A 16,175-nucleotide genomic window follows, 5' to 3' on the forward strand; every position below is an offset into this window, starting at 1 on the left:
TAGAGGTATCCTGTTCGTTAAGACAAGGAAGTCGTAAAGATGGGAAAAGTAGTTAGGAGACAAGGGGTCGTGAGGTCCTGTTTGACATAAATCTTGTTTGTACCAATAAAAGAGGCGAGCGAGCAGCAGCCGAGCAGAGTTGACAGAGGAAGCCTGAACTGCTGCTCAGCTCTCCCTTGCAAGGCCTCCTGTTCTTTGTGTGGTTGATCTGAGTCTAGTGACGAACAGCACGGGTGACGAAAACTTCACCCTCACAAAATCTCCTGTGTTTTTTTATTATTTTATTTTATTTTTTCTGCTTGTTGTCTTGCTCTGTCCTCCTCAGATACTAATTACTGTCATGTCCCTCATTTGTGTCTCATCATCTTTGCCCCGTCCTTGTGTATTGAAACCACTTCTCCATCTGCCCTCAACCAGAGAGTCTTTTGTCAAAGTGTCCAGTGGGCCCCTCATGTCTTTGACCGGGTTATCTTCTGTTTTGTTGTGTACTGCTGTCCTCATAATTTTGGCTTCGTTCCTCACCTAGATCCATTGATTGGTTTCATATTGTGAAATGAATCTGTATTCTTCCAAAACTGTTTTGCATGTGCTGATCTTCACATGTAAAACACGATTTGACTGTAGGTTTCCACTCTCCTATTGGCTCCAGTTAGACAACAGTGATGCTTCACATGTTGATTCGATGCAAATTCAGAGTTCTTCTTTGTTCCTCAGCTATAAAACCATCACATCAGACTGTCAGTGGAGTTCTCTGCACCTGACTTTCATCATTAACCATGTTCTCTGCAGCTCTGCTGCTGCTGTTGGCAGCTGGATGTGAGTCTCTCTGTGGATTTGTCAAAGTCAGCAGTTGATCTGTTTGAGTGTGATTTTATAATCAACATTTTCTTTGTTGTTTCACAGGTGTGAAGTGTGAACAGTTGACACAGCCAGCCTCTGTGACTGTGCAGCCAGGTCAGAGTCTGACCATCACCTGTCAGGTCTCTTATTCTGTTAGCAGCTATTACACAAACTGGATCAGACAGCCTGCAGGGAAAGGACTGGAGTGGATTGGACAGAAATATACTGGAGGCTCCTACTACAAAGATTCCCTGAAGAACAAATTCAGCATCAGTTTAGACTCTTCCAGCAACACAGTGACTCTAAATGGAGTGAATGTGCAGCCTGAAGACACTGCTGTGTATTACTGTGCCAGACACACAATAACAAAAAGCATCAGTGGAGCTGAACAAAAACCCCTCAGAGCATCAACACAACATCACCAGAGGGGGCGCTGTCACACCAGGAATGAATCATGACAACAACGTTGAGGCAGAAATTTTTACCTCAGAATTTAAATTAAATATAAAACCTGTAGGAAACTTTCAATGTTTTTTGTAGTAAAAAAGAACTACAAAATAAGAAAACATTTTTGGATTCCTTTTGCACAAATAAATAAAGACCAAATGACCTAAAATATATATGATGACTGATTTTGTTGAATGCTGAACTTCTGATCTCATTATGATACAAGTGAATTTCACATGCATTTACAATTGTTTCATAAGGATAATGCAGCAACAATAATCTCAACAGTTAATTTCAACTTTCAGCCAAAATAAAAGCACACACCCAGAACCCATTTTTTTAAAAAGAGATCAGTGTTTAATATTGTTACTCAAACATTCCTGATTAATTGATGACTCATGGAAAAAAATGTATATTTTTAAAAATCGATGAAATGACATCATGAATTCATTGAAAACCCCAATCTCATGATTCTCCCTTTAGACATTGTTTTTGTATTGTAAAATTAATTTTTAGTTTGATAAAAATTGCTGAGTGTGAAGTGTGGGGTACCTCACAAATCAGAACTAGGACCACTGGTACATCATTAACTGGACAAAGTTAAAAGTGTCATTGATCATTGGCTCACATCATCCACAGAGGAGGAGGCATCACAATCAAATCCAGTTGTTTACTGAGGAGGAGTTGATGCAAAACTCAGATGTGTTCCACGTCTACTTATGTGAGAGCAGAGAGGAGGACAGAGAAGAGGGGACACACAGTTGAACATGATGGACTGTAGGACAGGACTGCTGCTTCTAACTATCTGCTGGGCAGGTGAAGATCTTCACTCACCCTGATTGTTGACAGACTTTTTGTCATCAGCTGATTAACTTGATGTTTCATCTTCTAAACAGGTGTTGATGCTCAGACTCTGACCCAGTCTGAACCAGTGGTTAAAAGACCTGGAGAATCTCACACACTGACCTGTTCAGCCTCTGGATTCACATTCAGCAGCTACTACATGGTCTGGGTCAGACAGGCTCCTGGAAAAGGACTGGAGTGGATCAGTCTTATTTACACTGATGGCAGCAGCCAGTACTACTCTGAGTCAGTCAAAGGCCGGTTTATCATCTCCAGAGACAACAACAAAGCACAGCTGAATCTGCAGATGAACAGCCTGAAGACTGAAGATTCTGCTGTTTATTATTGTGCTCGAGACGCACAGTGACTGAAGTCAGTTCAGCAGCTGTACAAAAACACACACTTCTCATATTCAACAGAAATGGTATGGTTTAACTGAGACTGTCCAGTCTAAATCTGGAGGTTTCTGCTGTGTATTAGTGTCCACATAACCTGGTTGAAGAGAGCTGAGAGGCTTTTCTGAAATTCCACAGGATATTTGTCAGATTGCTCATTGTGACAGTTAATGTTTTTGTTTTTTTTATTTCCTATTTTTGAGTCAATATTATGACTGAAAAAATCCATCCAGCACAGAAATGTGAGCAGAATTAATTAATAATGCCAATTAATTCATTTCACTTGATATTTATTTAATTTCTCCAGCCAAAAAAGGCAATATCTTCACATTTAACATCAAACATGCAAAAAACAGAGGGATTAGATTTTGGTGAAAGTCTTGTTAAATCGTCAATAAAAAGATATGTTTTATTGATTCCATCTTATTTTTTGTATTAAATATTTACGTGAAAATAATTTAAAAAAATGTCATGACTGAAATCATGTGAATTAAGCTGTCAAAAACTGGTAAATAGAAAATATTTATTTTGAGAAAAACTCAAAAAGGTGATAATCAAACTGATGCTGTGCAAATGAAACTAAGGAGGAGTCGATGCAAAACTCAGATGTCTTCCACGTCTACTTATGTGAGAGCAGAGAGGAGGACAGAGAAGAGGGGACACACAGTTGAACATGATGGACTGTAGGACAGGACTGCTGCTTCTAACTATCTGCTGGGCAGGTGAAGATCTTCACTCCTCCTGTTTGTGGACACACTTTGATTTTTGTCATCAGCTGATTAACTTGATGTTTCATCTTCTAAACAGGTGTTGATGCTCAGACTCTGACCCAGTCTGAACCAGTGGTTAAAAGACCTGGAGAATCTCACACACTGACCTGTTCAGCCTCTGGATTCACATTCAGCAGCTTTGAGATGAACTGGGTCAGACAGGCTCCTGGAAAAGGACTGGAGTGGATCAGTGCTATCAGCAGCAGTGGCAGCAGCACATACTACTCTGCGTCAGTCAAAGGCCGGTTTATCATCTCCAGAGACAACAACAGAGCACAGCTGAATCTGCAGATGAACAGCCTGAAGACTGAAGATTCTGCTGTTTATTATTGTGCTCGAGAGTCACAGTGACTGAAGTCAGTTCAGCAGCTGTACAAAAACACACACTTCTCATATTTACTGCTGTGAAGAGCAGAAGTGAACACTGAACACTGTCTTTATTTTATTATGAATGCCTTTTAAATTGTTAATGACCTCACTTTAAAATGTCATTTTAAATAATTTTACAACTGCTTTTGAACATAATAATGTAAAGTGCCTACATGACTAATTTGTAATTTTCCCTGAAAGTCATCTTCGTTTAATTCACATAAACTATCATCAACAGAACATTTATTAATTCTCATTAATCCACCATCACTCTCTACAACTGTTTTTACCTGCAATACTCCAATATTTTTTCACAAACAATTAACCTCAGGTAATTTATCTTCTCTACCCAAAGGATTTAAAAATGGACTGTGGTGACTCCAATACTGTTTCCATTGACAAGAACAAGTGACATCAGATGTTCAATTAATTAGATTGAATATGCTAAAAACATTTATTCAGAGGTGAATTGACTGAAGGTACTATGAATGTGCAATGACACATTGTCAGTATTTGATATATCTAATGTACAGAATATTCAATCACAGAATCAATTTTAAACACTATCCATCCATCCATCCATCCATCCATCCATTCTCTACCGCTTATCCGGGTCGGGTCGCGGGGGTAGCAGCCTAAGGAGAGAAGCCCAGACTTCCCTCTCCCCAGCCACCTCCTCCAGCTCATCCGGAGGGATCCCCAGGCGTTCCCAGGCCAGTCGAGAGACATAGTCTCTCCAACGTGACCTGGGTCTCCCCGGGGGTCTCCTACCGGAGGGACATGCCCTGAACACCTCACCAGGGAGGCGTCCAGGGGGCATCCTGACTAGATGCCCAAGCCACCCCATCTGGCTCCTCTCAACGCGGAGGAGCAGCGACTCTACTCCGAGCTCCTCCCGGATGGCAGAGCTTCTCACCCTATCTCTAAGGGAGAGCCCAGCCACCCTACGGAGGAAGCTCATTTCAGCCGCTTGTACCCGTGATCTTGTTCTTTCGGTCATGACCCAAAGCTCATGACCATAGGTGAGGGTAGGAACGAAGATCGACCGGTAAATCGAGAGCTTCGCCTTTCAGCTCAGCTCTCTCTTCACCACAACGGAGTCCGCATTACTGTGGACGCCACACCGATCCGCCTGTCGATCTCCCGCTCCATTCTTCCCCCACTCGTGAACAAGACCCCGAGGTACTTAAACTCCTCCACTTGGGGCAGGATCTCCTCCTTTACCCGGAGAAGGCACTCCACCTTTTTCCGGTCGAGAACCATGGCCTCGGATTTGGAGGTGCTGATTCTCATCCCAGCCGCTTCACAGGCGGCGGCGAACCGATCCAGTGATAGTTGGAGGTCACGGGCCGATGGAGCCAACAGGACCACATCATCCGCAAAAAGCAGAGACGCGATCCTGAGGTCACCAAACCAGATCCCCTCAACACCATGACTGCACCTAGAAATTCTGTCCATAAAAATTATGAACAGAATCGGTGACAAAGGGCAGCCCTGGCGGAGGCCAACCCTCACCGGAAACGAGTTCGACTTACTGCCAGCAATTCGGACCAAACTCTGGCACCGATCGTACAGGGAGCGGACAGCCCGTATCAGCGGGCCCGACACCCCATACTCTCGGAGGACCCCCCACAGGACCCCCCGAGGGACACGGTCGAATGCCTTCTCCAAGTCCACAAAACACATGTGGACTGGTTGGGCAAACTCCCATGCACCCTCGAAGACCCTGCTGAGGGTGTAGAGCTGGTCCACTGTTCCACGCCCAGGACGAAAACCACATTGCTCCTCCTGAATCCGAGGTTCGACTATCCGGCGGACCCTCCTCTCCAGTACCCCTGAATAGACCTTACCAGGGAGGCTGAGGAGTGTGATCCCCCTATAGTTGGAACACACCCTCCGGTCCCCCTTCTTAAAAAGAGGGACTACCACCCCGGTCTGCCAATCCAGCGGCACTGCCCCCGATGTCCACGCGATGTTGCAGAGTCGAGTCAACCACGACAGCCCTACAACATCCAGAGCCTTAAGGGACTCTGGGCGGATCTCATCCACCCCCGGGGCCTTGCCACCGAGGAGTTTTTTAACTACCTCGGCAACTTCAGCCCCGGAGATACAAGAGCCCATCTCCAGGTCCCCAGGCCCTACCTCCTCACTGGAAGGCGTGTTGGTGGGATTGAGGAGGTCCTCAAAGTATTCCTTCCACCGATCCACAACATCCCGAGTTGAGGTCAGCAGCACACCATCACCACTATACACAGTGTTGACAGTGCACTGCTTTCCCCTCCTCAGACGCCGGATGGTGGTCCAGAACCTTTTCGAGGCCGTCCGAAAGTCGTTCTCCATGGCCTCACCGAACTCTTCCCATGCCCGAGTTTTTGCCTCGGCAACCACCGTAGCTGCACTCCGCTTGGCACGCCGGTACCCATCTGCTGCCTCAGGAGTCCCACAGGCCAGTAAGGCCCGATACGACTCCTTCTTCAGCTTGACGGCATCCCTCACCGCTGGTGTCCACCAGCGGGTTCGGGCATTGCCGCCACGACAGGCACCAACCACCTTGCGGCCACAGCACCGGTCAGCTGCCTCAACAATGGAGGCACGGAACACGGTCCACTCGGACTCAATGTCCCCCCCCTCCCCCGGGACATGGTCAAAGCTCTCCCGGAGGCGTGAGTTGAAGCTTCTTCTGACAGGGGACTCTGCCAGGCGTTCCCAGCAGACCCTCACAACACGTTTGGGCCTGCCAGGTCTGTCCGGCATCCTTCCCCACCATCGGAGCCAACTCACCACCAGGTGGTGATCAGTTGACAGCTCCGCCCCTCTCTTCACCCGAGTGTCCAGTACATGCGGCCGCAAATCCGATGACACAACCACAAAGTCGATCATCGATCAGCGGCCTAAGGCGTCCTGGTGCCAAGTGCACATGTGGATGCCTTTATGTCTGAACAAGGTGTTCGTTATGGACAATCTGAGACGAGCACAGAAGTCCAATAACAAAACACCACTCGGGTTCAGATCAGGGGGGCCGTTCTTCCCAATCACACCTCTCCAGGTCACACTGTCATTGCCAACGTGAGCATTGAAGTCACCCAGGAGGACGAGGGAGCCCCCAGAAGGGGCACTCTCCAGCACTCCCTCTAAGGACTCCAAAAAGGGTGGATATGCTGAACTGCTGTTTGGACCATAGGCACAAACAACAGTCAGGATCCGTCCCCCCACCTGAAGGCGAAGGGAGGCTACCCTCTCATCCACCGGGGTAAACTCCAATACACAGGCACTGAGCTGGGGAGCAACCAGAATTGCCACCCCTGCCCGTCGCCTCTCGCCATCGGCAACTCCAGAGTGGTAGAGAGTCCAACCCCTCTCAAGAAGACTGGTTCCAGAGCCCTTGCCGTGCGTCGAGGTGAGGCCAACTATATCTAGTCGGAACTTCTCAACCTCGCGCACCAACTCAGGCTCCTTTCCCACCAGAGAGGTGACATTCCATGTCCCTAGAGCCAGTTTGTGCAGCCGGGAATCAGACCGCCAAGGTCCCTGCCTCCGGCTGCTACCCAAAACACAATGCACCCGACCCCCTTGGCCCCTCCTGCAGGTGGTGAGCCCACGGGAAGGGGGTTCCATGTTGCCTCTTCGGGCTGCGCCCGGCCGGACTCCATGGGCAGAGGTCCGGCCACCAGGCGCTCGCCAACGTGCCCCACCCCCAGGCCTGGCTCCAGGAGGGGGCCCCGGTGACCCGCATCCGGGCAAGGGAAACTTGGCACCAATGTTGTTCAGCATCATTAGGGGGTCCTGGGCTACGCTTTGTCTGGTCCCTCACCTAGGACCTGTTTGCCATGGGTGGCCCTACCAGGGGCATATAGCCCCAGACAACGGAGCTCCTGGGATCATTGGGACGCGCAAACCCCTCCACCACGATAAGGTGGCAGCCCAGGGAGGGGTGGCAATTTTAAACACTAAAGTTTATCATTTCTATTTTCCAACTACGGTACTCACCGTAGAAGATAATTACAGGCAACAGACTGGACAGGACCGCAGCGAAATGATGCACGATGAGGTGGTGAAAGCAGGTCTGCATAAGGAGAGACAGCATTGATTTAAAAAAAAAAAAAGGAATTGACATCAAAAACTGTAGCTCCATGAATGAAAACTGATTTGAGCTGACGACTAAAGATTTCACAACTAACAGGCAGAGAACGCGGGGAAGAGACAGCCTGGATGACAAGAAACACACGTAGGGATACAGAAGAAAGTGGGTTTAAATTGAAAAACATAGACAATAGAAGACTCACAGGGTATAATCTACAAGTGCAATAGTGATAAAAATCACAATATAACATACAATTGAAACACTCTGGTCCTCCATTAGTTTTCATTTTTTTAAAAAAATCAACAACAACATTGAATACATTTGCACGGAATGTCCTAAAATAGCTTTGACTGATTTTGGAAGAAAATATTTTATTTGGGATTCTGAATATAACCAAGAGGGGCAGTGCAACATTTTAAAAGTAGAACATGACAAATGGAACCAACACAATCAGGCTGCGAAAACGTGTGTTTAACACTCCCTGTTTTTTCTTCTCATCTGTTGACATTTATTCGATAGTTGCCAATTTCACAACTTTTATGCCTTATTGGTCAATATATAATGATTTTTAGGTATTAATAATGATAGAACTGTGTTGTAACCCCTGATGCTGCTTTTATTTCCTGTCAGTTTTCTTCTCTATGCAAAGGGAACTTCCTGTCCATCTGCTATAAAGACTTGACATCCTGCCGTCAGCTGCAGCAGAAGAAGAGAAGCTCCCATCATCAGATCAGCTTCAGTCCCAACCATGTTCTCTGTAGCTCTGCTGCTGCTGTTGGCAGCTGGATCCTGTGAGTCTGACTGAGGCAGAGACACTGACAGTGTGATCACCCTGACTGTTCCCTCTACGTCCACTGATTCAATCTTCTGCTCTTCATCCACAGGTGTGAAGGGTGAACAGTTGACACAGCCAGCCTCTGTGACTGTGCAGCCAGGTCAGCGTCTGACCATCACCTGTCAGGTCTCTTATTCTCTCAGCAGCTATGACACAAACTGGATCAGACAGCCTGCAGGGAAAGGACTGGAGTGGATTGGATACAATGGTGTTGGATACACCCCATATTACAAAGCTTCCCTGAAGAACAAGTTCAGCATCAGTTTAGACTCTTCCAGCAACACAGTGACTCTAAATGGAGTGAATGTGCAGCCTGAAGACACTGCTGTGTATTACTGTGCCAGATACACAATAACACAAAGCATCAGTGGAGCTGAACAAAAACCCCTCAGAGCATCAACACAACATCACCAGAGGGGGCGCTGTCACACCAGGAATTAATCATGACAACAACGTTGAGGGAGACATTTCGAGAAGAATGCTGGAGCACAAGATTTTTACCTCAGAATTAAAATTAAATATAAAACCTGTAGGAAACTTTCAATGTTTTTTGTAGTAAAAAAGAACTACAAAATAAGAAAACATTTTTGGATTCCTTTTGCACAAATAAATAAAGACCAAATGACCTAAAATATATATGACTGATTTTGTTGAATGCTGAACTTCTGATCTCATTATGATACAAGTGAATTTCACATGCATTTAAAATTGTTTCATAAGGATAATGCAGCAACAATATATTTGTTTCTCTGTAATTTCAATTATCTCAACAGTTAATTTCACATTTCACCCAAAATAAAAGCACACACACAGAACCCTTTTTTAAGAGATCAGTGTTTAATATTATTACTCAAACATTCATGATCAATTGATGACTCATGGAAAAAAATGTGTATTTTTAAAAATCGATTAAATGATGTCACAAATTCATTGACAATCCCTGATCTCATGATTCTCCCTTTAGACATTCTTTTTGTACACTAAAATTGATTTGCAGCTGGACGAGAACTGCTGAGTGTGAAGTGTGGGCTACCTCACAAATCATTACTAGGACCACTGGTGCATCATTAATTGGACAAAATTAAAAGTGTCTTGATCATTGGCTCACATCATCCAAAGAGGAGGAGGCATCACAATCAAATCCAGGTGTTTAGTGAGGAGGAGTCGATGCAAAACTCACATGTGTTCCATGTCTACTTATGTGAGAGCAGAGAGGAGGACAGAGAAGAGGGGACACACAGTTGAACATGATGGACTGTAGGACAGGACTGCTGCTTCTAACTATCTGCTGGGCAGGTGAAGATCTTCACTCATCCTGATTGTTGACTGACTTTTTGTCATCAGCTGATTAACTTGATGTTTCATCTTCTAAACAGGTGTTGATGCTCAGACTCTGACCCAGTCTGAACCAGTGGTTAAAAGACCTGGAGAATCTCACACACTGACCTGTTCAGCCTCTGGATTCACATTCAGCAGCTACTACATGGTCTGGGTCAGACAGGCTCCTGGAAAAGGACTGGAGTGGATCAGTAGTATCAGCAGCAGCAGTGGCAGCAGCACATACTACTCTGAGTCAGTCAAAGGCCGGTTTATCATCTCCAGAGACAACAACAGAGCACAGCTGAATCTGCAGATGAACAGCCTGAAGACTGAAGATTCTGCTGTTTATTATTGTGCTCGATGGTCACAGTGACTGAAGTCAGTTCAGCAGCTGTACAAAAACACACACTTCTCATATTTGCTGCTGTGAAGAGCAGAACTGCACAGTGAATACTCTGATCTATTATTTTCTGCCTTTTAATTTTAATTTTACCTTTTTACTGTTAAATTACCTGAAAGATTAATGATTTAATAATTATTTTGTACAATCAATAACATAACATTTTTTGCCAACATGAATTATTTGCAATTTTCCCTGAATGTCATCTTAATTTAACTATGAGAAACTATTATCAAAAGAAAATATATTCATTTTTGACTCATGTTGACAGGAGTTTTTGAACTTTGAACTTTGAAAAAAATTAGAGCTTTTGCTCAGAAAGTACCTGTATGTGTGCTCATGCCAAGAAAGTGACACAGAGGACCAGAAGATGCAGCCCAGAATATACGTAGTAGTGAATTAAACCCAATCATTAGTTGCTTGGGACATCAGTTGCAGTAGCACCGTCTCTGGTCTCCAAGGTACCTGAACACTCACCAACTGGAGCAGTTTGGACTTGAAATGATGCCTTATGATCTCTGCCGAATGCTAATATTCAGTTTTTACTTCTGTCCAGGTCCATCCTATACATATCCTGTGTTTCCAGAGCAAACTATTCCTGAGGCTTCAGAGGCAAAGCAGAAAACTTATGTTTACACAACACAAACATGTCGCTCAAAACTCATTATGAGCAGTCAGTGCTTGGATGATGACTAAATAAGAACATTCAGTGTCTAACCTAAGCAAGAACACACCAGTGCATGTTTCCAGTTCAGTCATTCCAGTCCATTCCTTCCAGTTCGGTCATTAAAAATCACTGGAGACTCTCCATCTGTCCTGAAGGAGATCTGAGTTCACATTTCCCGTATATCTAGTATGAACTGGATCAGACAGGATCCTGGAAAAGGACTGGAGTGGATCGGTGAAGGATTCACTGATACCAGCAGTAACGACTATGCTGGCAGTGTGAAAGGATGTATAGAAATCAGTAAAGACAACATCAACAGTATCTGAGACTGTTCAGACACACTGGTTGAAGAGAGCAGAGAGGCTTTTCTGAAATTCCACAGGTTATTTGTCCATTTACAGCAAAAGGTGGGAGCAGAACACACAAAGTCAGATGTCTCAGTGTGAAAGTTAATGTGGTTTTTCATTTCATTTCTATTCATATTTACTTTAAAATAATACAAACAAATGTCATAATTACAATAATTTCAATGCAGAAAATAGAGTACTGTTAATTTGGCACGAAAGTTATTTTTCCAACAAGTGAGACGGTCAAAATCAGTTCAAATCTAGTAAATAAAAATACATTTGTTTTGAGAAAAACTCAAAAAAGTGAGACTCAAACTGATGCTGCGCAAATGAAACTGAGGAGGAGTCGATGCAAAACTCAGATGTGTTCCAGGTCTACTTATGTGAGAGCAGAGAGGAGGACAGAGAAGAGGGGACACACAGTTGAACATGATGGACTGTAGGACAGGACTGCTGCTTCTAACTATCTGCTAGGCAGGTGAAGATCTTCACTCATCCTGATTGTTGACTGACTTTTGTCATCAGCTGATTAACTTGATGTTTCATCTTCTAAACAGGTGTTGATGCTCAGACTCTGACCCAGTCTGAACCAGTGGTTAAAAGACCTGGAGAATCTCACACACTGACCTGTTCAGCCTCTGGATTCACATTCAGTGGCTACTGGATGGCCTGGGTCAGACAGGCTCCTGGAAAAGGACTGGAGTGGATCAGTGGTATTTACACTGATGGCAGCAGCCAGCACTACTCTGAGTCAGTCAAAGGCCGGTTTATCATCTCCAGAGACAACAACAGAGCACAGCTGAATCTGCAGATGAACAGCCTGAAGACTGAAGATTCTGCTGTTTATTATTGTGCTCGATGGTCACAGTGACTGAAGTCAGTTCAGCAGCTGTACAAAAACACACACTTCTCATATTTACTGCTGTAAAGTCCACACATACTAAATACTTTCTCTATTCTTTTAAAATTGTTTGTGACTTTTAGGTTTGTGAACTTTAATGTTGCCACAATAATTTTGTAAAGACAATAAAATCTATTAATTTGTTATTGTTCAAAGGTGAACTCAAGTTTTCAATTACCAATTGTACCATGAACAATCTTTAAGTGCAGTTGAACCCAGCCTCCAGATGATACATTGTTGTTGATGTACTCGCTCTCTTTACAGCTGCTTTAAACTTGACAGCAGACATTTAAAAAAAATCAACAGACTTTATGAATTTTTATTTTCTAAAAATCTTTTTCAAACCATCCCAAAGTAACACTTACAATCTACCAGAATCTCCCAGATCCACTTAAACCTGGTTTGAAAGCTCCTTTCCCTGTTGAGGGTTTTGTCATATTTCTCACTTGTTACCTTTGGAATCCCTCAGGTTTTCATCCTGGGACAAGTCATTTTTCATTTGTAAAATCATGAAATAACTTCATCGAGCATTAATTTATTCTTGGCTTAATTGGTGCCACTCCAACCATCATTTTACACTAGAAGTAACTTCAAGACTCTGGCATTCTGGTTCTTGTGATTTCCAAAGTTACATTTTTCAATTCTGACTTTTGACTTCTGTCTTCAGCTCTGATGTGTTTTTGCATCAAAGGGAAAATCCATTTTAATCTCTCACATTTAAAACAAATGCAGAAAATGTTCACAACTTTTAAAATGTCTTTTTTTCATTTTGTAACTGGTTGTAATACATAGTCACCAGGTGGAGTGTGTGTGTGTGTGTGTGTGTGTGTGTGTGTAGTCATCAAGTGATAAATTTACTGTACACATGTGTGCTTGGATATATACGTATTAACACATGTCAACAATATTTTCACACCAATGAGTGTCGATTGTTGCATGTGAAAAAAATTTGCCTGATGTTTTTGAAAATTAGGTTCTTGTTTTTTTTTTTAAATTGCGACAAAATCTACTGGAAAGCAATAGTCAGTGCATACAACAGTTCAAGTAAAAGCATGAATATATTGAAATTTGGGGAACTTTATAAAGTAGATTATGCTGAAATTTAAAACATTTTGTCACATTTATCTTGAAATCAAATGAATATCTGAATGTCACTTTTTAGCATATTCATGCAAAAGTTTATCAACTTAGTTTTGGAGTCCAGGGTTCCGGTTCCTGTGCTAGTTTTTTCTTCCTGCAGGGGGCGTGAAGGAGCCAATAATTAACTACAGTGTGCGCTGCAGGCAGACGCACCTGTCGGCAATCTGCATCAGGCCACCTATTTAAGGACAGAGCGCCTGTCGAGTAGGGTTGGAGAATTATTGTGCTTTCCATGGTAAATCTGATTCCTGTTTCCTCATTACTGGATTATTTAAAAATTCGTTGAAGCAATTCACCCTGGTCGTTTGAGGTCTCCACGCCGCCCTGCTGGAGTGGAGAACGCACAGGACCTGACTCCCGTGTTGGCTCCCTACTGGAGCTCCCTGTGTGCCTCGGAAGACTGGACAAGTGCCTCGCCTGTGGTTCAGGAGGACTGCCAAATTAATCTTTTAATAGAGACTTTGTGTTTGGACAATATTCCCACTGCGTTCTGTCTGCTTTTGGGTCCTGGAGAAAAATGAATGTAACACTTGAATGTATATAATAATTCAATCCAGATATTAATTGTTCAACTAATGGCTAATGCTGAATCTTAATGCTGGATCTAAATCTAAATTTTAAATCTCAATCTTACTCTAAAGTAAACAGAAGGAAAAAATAAATGTGCATTTTGATTGTATAACACAATTTGACTGTAGGTTTCCACTCTCCTACTGGCTCTATTTGATCAACAGTGATGTTCCACATGTTTGATTCTATGCAAATTCAGAGTTCTTCTTTGTTCCTCAGCTATAAAACCATCACATCAGACTGTCAGTGGAGTTCTCTGCACCTGACTTTCAACATTAACCATGTTCTCTGCAGCTTTGCTGCTGCTGTTGGCAGCTGGATGTGAGTCTCTCTCTGTGGATTTGTAAAAGTCAGCAGTTGATCTGTTTGAGTGTGATTTTATAATCAGTATTTTCTTTGTTGTTTCACAGGTGTGAAGTGTGAACAGTTGACACAGCCAGCCTCTGTGACTGTGCAGCCAGGTCAGCGTCTTACCATCACCTGTCAGGTCTCTTATTCTGTTAGCAGCTACTGGACAAACTGGATCAGACAGCCTGCAGGGAAAGGACTGGAGTGGATTGGAAGTTGGGCTGTATCCACCCCATATTATAAGGCTTCCCTGAAGAACAAGTTCAGCATCAGTTCGGACTCTTCCAGCAACACAGTGACTCTAAATGGAGTAAATGTGCAGCCTGAAGACACTGCTGTGTATTACTGTGCCAGATACACAATAACACAAACCACCAGTGGAGCTGAACAAAAACCCCTCAGAGCATCAACACAACATCACCAGAGGGGGCGCTGTTACACCAGGAATGAATCATGACAACATCATTGACTCAGAAAGTTTGAGGAAAAATGCTGGAGACTTTCTGGGGTAAAACAAGACTTTTACCCCAGAATTTAAATGGAATCTGAAACCTGTAGGAAACGTTCAAGGGATAATGGTATTAAAAAAGAAATACAAAATAAAACATTTTTGGATTACCATACTTTTGCACAAATATATGAATACCAATGATAAAATATATATGATGACTGATTTTGTAGAATGCTGAACTTCTGATCTCATTATGATACAAGTGAATTTCACATGCATTTAAAATTGTTTCATAAGGATAATGCAGCAACAATATATTTGTTTCTCTGTAATTTCAATGATCTCAACAGTTAATTTCAACATTCAATTAAAATAAAAGCACACACCCAGTTGATGATTTTTTTTAAACAAAGATCAGTGTTTAATTCTGTAACTCAAACATAAATGATCAATTGATGACTGATGGAAAAAAATATGCTTTTAAAAAAAATGTCAATTAAATACTTGACAGTTTTTTACTCGAGTGAAAAAACTTAAATATCAGTGATGTCACCAATCTATTGAAAATTCCTTGATCTCATGATTCTCCCTTTAGACAATCTTTTTGTATTGTAAAATTAATTTGCAGGTGGATGAGAACAGCTGAGTGTGAAGTGTGGGGTACCTCACAAATCAGAACTAGGACCACTGGTACATCATTAATTGGACAATATTAAAATTGTCATTGATCATTGGCTCACATCCTCCAAAGAGGAGGAGGCATCACAATCAAATCCAGTTCTTCACTGAGGAGGAGTCGATGCAAAACTCAGATGTGTTCCACGTCTACTTATGTGAGAGCAGAGAGGAGGACAGAGAAGAGGGGACACACAGTTGAACATGATGGACTGTAGGACAGGACTGCTGCTTCTAACTATCTGCTGGGCAGGTGAAGATCTTCACTCATCCTGATTTTTGACAGACCTTTTGTCATCAGCTGATTAACTTGATGTTTCATCTTCTAAACAGGTGTTGATGCTCAGACTCTGACCCAGTCTGAACCAGTGGTTAAAAGACCTGGAGAATCTCACACACTGACCTGTTCAGCCTCTGGATTCACATTCAGCAGCTACTGGATGGTCTGGGTCAGACAGGCTCCTGGAAAAGGACTGGAGTGGATCAGTGCTATCAGCAGCGCCAGCAGTCAGTACTACTCTGAGTCAGTCAAAGGCCGGTTTATCATCTCCAGAGACAACAACAGAGCACAGCTGAATCTGCAGATGAACAGCCTGAAGACTGAAGATTCTGCTGTTTATTATTGTGCTCGAGAGTCACAGTGACTGAAGTCAGTTCAGCAGCTGTACAAAAACACACACTTCTCATATTTACTGCTGTGAAGAGCAGAACTGCACACTGAATACTCTGATCTGTCATTTTCTGTCAATTTTTAATTTACCTTTTTACTGTTAAAT

The 16,175-nt window shown here is 43.2% G+C and overlaps 4 gene segments (V, D, J or C); all 4 read left to right on the plus strand.

Annotated features, from left to right (window-relative positions):
• The first annotated feature begins 2,054 nt into the window (after nucleotides 1-2,054).
• Nucleotides 2,055-2,515, plus strand: LOC115250066 (immunoglobulin heavy variable 3-30-3-like). The segment is given in 2 exon segments: nucleotides 2,055-2,103; nucleotides 2,184-2,515. Coding segments are annotated over 2 exon segments (363 nt in total).
• Nucleotides 2,516-3,198: 683 nt separating this feature from the next.
• Nucleotides 3,199-3,634, plus strand: LOC115250073 (immunoglobulin heavy variable 3-48-like; the record flags this gene model as incomplete). The annotated part of the segment is given in 2 exon segments: nucleotides 3,199-3,247; nucleotides 3,333-3,634. Coding segments are annotated over 2 exon segments (351 nt in total), but the record flags the coding sequence as incomplete, so codon positions are not given.
• A 4,720-nt stretch (nucleotides 3,635-8,354) lies between these two features.
• On the plus strand, nucleotides 8,355-10,395 carry LOC101067430 (Ig heavy chain V region 914-like). The segment is given in 2 exon segments: nucleotides 8,355-8,536; nucleotides 9,957-10,395. Coding segments are annotated over 2 exon segments (360 nt in total).
• A 3,810-nt stretch (nucleotides 10,396-14,205) lies between these two features.
• LOC115250061 (Ig heavy chain V region 5A-like) lies at nucleotides 14,206-15,056 on the plus strand. The segment is given in 2 exon segments: nucleotides 14,206-14,246; nucleotides 14,336-15,056. Coding segments are annotated over 2 exon segments (435 nt in total).
• Nucleotides 15,057-16,175: the final 1,119 nt, after the last annotated feature.

This window comes from Takifugu rubripes, chromosome 5 (assembly GCF_901000725.2).
Source record: "Takifugu rubripes chromosome 5, fTakRub1.2, whole genome shotgun sequence".
NCBI classification, from domain to species: Eukaryota; Metazoa; Chordata; class Actinopteri; order Tetraodontiformes; family Tetraodontidae; genus Takifugu; species Takifugu rubripes.